Source organism: Rhincodon typus, chromosome 16 (genome assembly GCF_021869965.1).
Source record: "Rhincodon typus isolate 14 chromosome 16, sRhiTyp1.1, whole genome shotgun sequence".
In the NCBI taxonomy this organism is placed as follows: domain Eukaryota; kingdom Metazoa; phylum Chordata; class Chondrichthyes; order Orectolobiformes; family Rhincodontidae; genus Rhincodon; species Rhincodon typus.
The window spans coordinates 30542775-30549640 of record NC_063347.1 but is presented as its reverse complement, the minus strand read 5'-3'; the positions used below and the strand labels follow the sequence as shown (position 1 = coordinate 30549640).

Sequence of the window (6866 nt, the reverse complement as noted above, 5' to 3'; positions counted from 1 at the left end):
CAAAGCCACTGACTCCCAAAGCTACCTTCACTGCAGCTCTTCCCACCCCATGTCCTGCAAGGACTCCATCCCATTCTCCCAGTTCCTTTGCCTACACTACATCTGTTCAGATGATGCAACGTTCTAAAACAGTGCTGCTGACATGGGTTCCTTCTTCCATAACCGTGGGTTCCCACCCACTGCGGTTGACAGGGCCCTCAAGCGCATCCAACCTATTACACATGCTTCTGCCCTTGCTCCTTCCCATCACGCATGACAATGTGATCGGGTTACCCTTGTCCTTACTGTTCACCCCACCAGCCTCCGCATTCATAGGATCATTCTCCACTATTTCAGACAACTCCAGCAGAATGCCACCACCAAACACATCGTCTCCTCACTCTTCCTGTCTGCATTTTGCAGGGATCGTTCCCTCTGGGACACCCTAGTTCATTCCTAGATCAATAACACCATCCGCCTTCCCACAGCACCTTCCCATGTAAGCGCAGAAGGTGCAACACCTGCCCCTTTACTTCCTCCATGCTCACCATCCAATGACCGAAATAGTCTTTCTAGATGAAGCAACATTTCACCTGTACCTCCTTCAATATTGTGTATTGTATTCACTGCACCCAATGTGGCCTACTCTACATTGGGGAAACTAAACACAGACTGGGTGACTGCTTTGCAGAACACCTCCGGTCTGTGTGCAAGTATGACCCTGACCTTCTCGTAACCAAGAATTTTAACACAGCATCTTGATCACATGCCTATTTGTCTGTCCTCGGCATGTTGCAATGCTCCAGCGAATCACAGCTCAAACTGGAGGAATAGCATCTCATCTTCAAAATAGGCAGTTTACAACCTTCTGGGCTCAATATTGAGTTCAGCTCCTTCCTTTTCTTTTAGCTTTGCTTGTTACGTTCTCTGTCACCTTCTCTCCCTTTCCTGCACCCCAGTGGGACTGTCTGTTCTTTCAAGTCTGGCAGTTAGAAACACCACTGTTCTGCCATTCTCACATTCCGATCACTTAATCCAAATTATCAACATCGTTTCTTCCCCAGCACTCCAACCCCCACAACCCCACTATTGCATAAGTGCTGCCCCTTCCACACTTCACTTCAGCCCTGATGAAGAGTCATCTAGACTCGAAATGTTAGCTTGCTTTCTCTCCATGGATGCTGCCTGACCCGCTGTGATCACCAGTATTTTTTGTTTTCAGTTCAGATTCCAGCATCTGCAGTAATTTGCTCCTAGGACTTCACTGACACCCACTTCCAGTAACTGGGAGCTGGGTGCAATGATCACTCGTTACTTGTAAAAATATTCGATATACAAGCAGCTAATTTTTGTTCCGAAAGGGTTTGTTTGCTTTCTGTTTACTTTTGCTGTTAGTGAATAATTGACTAGTTTAAAGCATTTTAAGGTTTTCCTGCATGTGATGGTCCCACACTGAACAGCTGTAAGATGCACAGTTATGGTGGGCACTGAGTAAAGAGTAGCTGTGACTTAGTGAGATTGTAAGATGACATGTTGTTAGGGAAAGGTGAATTGTGCAGCAGCCTGGTGGTTAAACAGTGATTGGGGTTGGAAAGAACTGTTGTACCTCAGTGCAGTGAGAAGTATTGATTTGTAGGTGCTGTGCCACTATGTTGATGTTGAAGGGCAACTCTAGACTGTCAATGCTTGACTAAGTGCATGGCTGGCATTAAAAGGTGGCATGGTGGAAGACATATCACGGCAGTGGCAACGAAATCCACCTATGGCAAGTGGGAGAATGAGACTTGCATCAGAAGAGAGACCATAAGACCATAAGACATAGCAGCAGAAATTAGGCCATTTGACCCATTGAGTCTGCTCTGTCTTTCAATCATGACTGATAAGTTTCTCAATCCTATTCTCCCTCCTTCTCCCTGTAACCTTTGATCCCCTTAACAATCAAGAATCTATCTATCTCTGATAGACAGGCATATTAGAGACTTGGTACCCAGTTAATGAGGTAAGTTTGGGATAATCACACGAGAAAATTTGTTAGGCCTCACAGAGAGAAACCCTCCATGAAACTCTGTGAAAATGACACTTAGCCAACAGCTGGTAAGATTCAGCAATAAGAGAAAATCCAAGTGAAAAACCATGGTGGATACTATGATAGGGGAGATAAGAACAATTGAGGAGGTGGCAGAGGAAGTCAGACCATATCACAATATCAAAAAACACAAGGGAAGTGATAAATCCTTACCTAACTCTTCATTAAGAAACAGTCTGGAGTTTAAGGGCTATCCCCCATGAAAAAATGTTGAATTTATTCACTGAATCATCTTGTTCACCAGCTGAAATTGACTGTGTTTTTCAAAAAATTATTCTTTGATAGAATATGCGTCTTGTTGCTCAAGCCCATCCCTAATGCAGTTGAACTGAGAAGCTTATCAGGCTATCAAAGACAGAAGTTGCTAGAAAAGTTCAGCAGGTCTGGCAACCCTTCCTCAGCATCCACAGTTCTTTCTGGTTTTATTTAGCTTATCAGACCACTTCAGAGGACAATTAAGTACTGATCACATTGTTATGGATCTGTAGTCACATCCAGGCCACTGCAGGTAAAAGTGGCAGATTTCCTTCCCTAAAGGGCATGAGTGAGCTGGGTAGGTTTTTACCAAATAGTTTCAATTCCATATTTTGTCATTCAGTTTGAATTCTAACAGCTGATGAGGTGCATTTCAAAAATTGTCCCTGATCATTTGGATTGCTAGGCCAAGATAACGCACTGAACTACCTACTTCACCACTATTTGTCAACTACCAAACAAATGAATTAACTTTCTCTCTTGATGAATTAAAGTTGTCTGATGACAAGTCACGCACTAACAATGGTTCACTGAGTAAAAAATTACAACTTAAAGCTAAAAGTTAAGCATACAAGCAATAAATGAACATAAAAGAACAATTAGAGTCGCAAATAATTAATGCACAGAGTTAGTTTACAACATGAATGAAAGGGGTTGTAAAGGGACTTCAGTGCATCACTATAATTCAGTGCAAATTAGATGCTATATTAATATATACTAGATGCTATATTAAATTTTAAATGAGATCATTGCTTCAGACATAAATTAGTGACACAAAATTACGATTAAAAGTCTTTATGGCTGACTAATTAACAACATTAGATAGCTAGGATAGATCAAAGTTTCACATTGATTACCATGGTTTCCAGATTTTATTTGATCTTATGACCAGTTTGGTTAGTTCAACCATCCTCCTTCTTTGGACACAGATACTAACGTCTACAGTATTACGTTGGTGAGTGCATTTGATAAAACAGTTGTCTTTTCTTTTTGGATCCTCTGTGTTAACAACCACCCCTGCATACTCAATGATATCCCCTTGCTGATTTAACTCTTATTTTTCCTGGTCTCAAACATTTGTATAGTTAATTGCCATACATCTCTTACTGTAACTGAGTGGTTTTGCCACAATTTAACTTATTTCTCTGATTATCTGGTCTGCTACACTTTGTACTTGTATAAGGACCACCTTGCAGCTATGAGTTAGAGATCACTTCCAGACAATAAAGAGAATCTTCTAACACAGATATGTAAGATAAAGATCGCAATTACCACAAAGAGATCTGGTTGGAGGTGAGCCAAACTCCTCCTTTATTATAACTTCAAAGAGAAGTTTTTAACATTCCCTTGATCAATTTGAGTGACGCATACTTCACAAAGTTTCATCTGTACTATTGCCAATCATCTCCAACTAATGTGGGGGTTGCTGCAGATGTCCCTGAGCCCTGAGCATGGCCTATGAGGTGATGAAGTCTGAATACCCTAGTCTAACTCTAAGTTTCAGTCACTTTGCCAATTAATCAAGTTGCAAGGATATTTGATAGCTTTATATCCATCTAGGAGCCAATCAATGGTTTTGGTCAAGTCTTTCAGTTTTCCACACAGGTCTACATTAAGTGATTGCGTGTTAAAAGATCTCCCAGCACTCGAAAGGAATGTCCCATTTATAAACATGAACATTTGGTTTCCAACTTAGAAGTTTTATGAATTGATTAGCTTAAAAGTTATTTGCCTGAGAACTTTTTGTTCCAGTTGCTTCCCAGCATGCAGTGTAACCATTGACTCCATCTTGTGGACAGCTTTCAAGCTAAAACTTCATAATGAACTCAGTTTGGCAATTTATAAGGCATTTCTCCAACAAATCAGGTAATGAGCAAAATTAACAAATCGGTGATGAGTGCTGATGGACTGAGTAGCCTCTCAACCTTAGGTAAAATGCTTTATAATTTGTTGCTTGTGGTACAAAAGCAGGTCATGTTTTGACAAGTTTTAGCTTCAGGAGCTGTAATTCACATACCAGACATATTTCGAAATTCTCCTTAAACTATATATTCAACTCAGACTATAAACATTAGTATATTACATAGTCTCACAATACTGCAACATTTGAAGCACGTGAACAACTTGACTAACAGACATTAAAAACTAACAAATGCTGCAGTTTGGTAATGAATTATTACAGCAATCAATGGTGAATCAGAAATATTTCAGAAAATGCCAGTGATCAAAAGCTCTATGGGATGATTTCAACACTAGTTTAGGGAGAGAGAAACGGGGTGTCACTGTAAACATTATTGCAGGAATGCTTTCCAAGCCTTCAGTTTAGCTCAGCAAGAGCATCTGTTGCAGATAGCTTGTTGAAGACACCATTTCTTGAATAGAAAGTATTATCTACAGTCCTCAATCGACCATGAACTGGTAACTGAAGTTCCTCGATGACATCACCTGGCCAAACAAGTTTGAAAATAAGCATTTAAAGGTTTTGTGAAAATTCAACTGTATGTTTTAGAATATTAATCAATGGTGAACTTTAATGAAGCTTTGTCAGCTGCAAATTAGTCAACTCTGCAATCCAAAACAAAATGAGGTTGGGTTTTTAAGAAAAATAGAATGAAGCTGCTCATTTATAGCCAGCCACTAGCTGGCTGTGAAATAGACTTATTGTTGAAAAACAGCACAGCAAACATAATAACTTACATTTGTATAATCCCTTTTAACTTTGAAAACATCCCAAAGCAATTCAGAACAAGGAAAAAAACATTACTCAGACAAAGGAGGAACGAAACGTGATAAAAGCAGAAAGTCCTGGGAAATCATGGTTGGCAGTAACAGAGCAGAGAGAAACAAGTGTTGACGTTTTGAGTACAACGCTCTTCTTTAGAATTTTCAAAAAACATCATGTTGGACTCAAAATGTTAACTCTGTTTCTCTCTTCCGAAATGCTGCCAGACTTGCTGAGTTTCTTTAGCTCTTTCTATTTTTATTCCAGATTTCCAGAATCCACAGTATTTTGCTTTCATTTGAGGAAAGATGTGTTATGGGTCTGTGCACTCCTTTTGTATTAACAAGGTGCTTTCTGTTCTCCTGGCAGTTCCCCTGGAGCATGATGCGCAATGTACGTTCAAGAAGTGGGGGAGGGTCAGGCTCAGCAATCAGAACCATAGCTTCAAAGTAATCCCAAATCGGGGTATTTGCATCGAGGCCCTGGAGAGGCTAATCCCTAAAACCCATCAAAAAAAAAGTGCAAAACCCAGTGTGAGGTACGGAGTCGGTAGTTATTTAATGCTGCCAACCAGTTGCCCTTGACCAATTTGAGGTACCTTTGCACTGCCACAATTTAAATCAGAATTGGTGCCCACGCTGCTAAAGCTCAGTAAGTGGAGGAAACTCTAGCATGTAAATGGACATGTCATTGAATCATAGAACCCCTACAGTGTAGAAGGAGGCCATTTGGCCCATCAAGTCCACACTGACCCTCTGAAGAGCATCCCATCCAGATACAGCACTCCCACTGTATCCCATAAGGCATGATTTAATCAGAGCTAACATTTCAAAGAGGTGAATCTAAGCCCTTGCAAAAGTATTCTTAATATCATTCAGTGATCATGGGGAGAAAACAAAGCCAGTGGCTGAAGTTTCACTGGAAAGTTGCAAGATAAAGTGCAGTGGATTCAATAGGTTGTTTGGCCTACTCTTATTTCTTATTAGGAAGAGTGGCCAAAAGGGGTCATTTTAAGAGAAGGCTTTGAAAGAAGTCGGCAAGTTAAGTCTGCCTTAGAGACATAATTTCTTAAAGTGAGAGTCTAGCAGATGAAGTGTCAATAATGGACAGAAATTAGCAGGTTCATATTTTTAAAAAGCCAGTTAAAGGCACAGAAAAGTTTGTGAACATGGTTTTGGGCTGGAGGAGGTTACAAGAGTTATGGAAAAGTAAGACTGTTTAAGACTGTAAACACTCAAGATGAGAATTTTAATTTTGAGCTATTAAGAATGAGGAGGTAGATGAGCAAAAAAAGGGTAGAATGCATTAATAGATGGTGCAGATTAGTATAATGATAGAGAAGTTAAAGGTTATGGAAGGTGAAGAATGAGAATTTGGACAAGAGTGTGTTGGAATAATTAATACTGGACGTAACAAAGCCATTTCTAAGTTTTTCAGCAACAAACTGGATGAAGTAAGGCAGAGATTGAGATGAAATCAACCAGCTTTTTGTCAGAGACTCAGGAATTGGAAAGTCAGTTCAGGGTTGAAGTGTAATTGCAGAATCTGCTCCAGACACACACACTGGTTGGAATAGGACCATGCAAAAAGAGTCTCAAGTTTGTGACAGAGCTGAAGAGTTTAATTTCTGTCTGAAAGATGTTACAGCTCATATAAGACCAATGTTAGACAAACAGTCTGATAGTACAGCCATAGTAGGAACTGTCGATGCTGGAGAATCTGAGATAACAAGGTGTAGAGCTGGATGAACACAGCAGGCCAAGCAGCATCAGAGCAGCAGGAAAGCTGACATTTCAGGCCTATACCTTTCTTCAGAAATGGGGG

At 40.3% G+C, this 6866-nt stretch overlaps 1 protein-coding gene across 1 annotated transcript in view; it reads right to left on the bottom strand.

Moving 5' to 3' along the window:
• Nucleotides 1–3604: 3604 nt before the first annotated feature.
• LOC109929421 (protein ATP6V1FNB) overlaps nucleotides 3605–6866 on the bottom strand; it is a 5536-nt gene continuing 2274 nt past the window's right edge. The window contains exon 2 of the mRNA XM_020529095.2: nucleotides 3605–4765. Within this exon, the coding sequence (XP_020384684.1) occupies nucleotides 4638–4765 (128 nt within the window). The 3' untranslated portion in view covers nucleotides 3605–4637. The remainder of the gene's footprint in view (nucleotides 4766–6866) is intronic.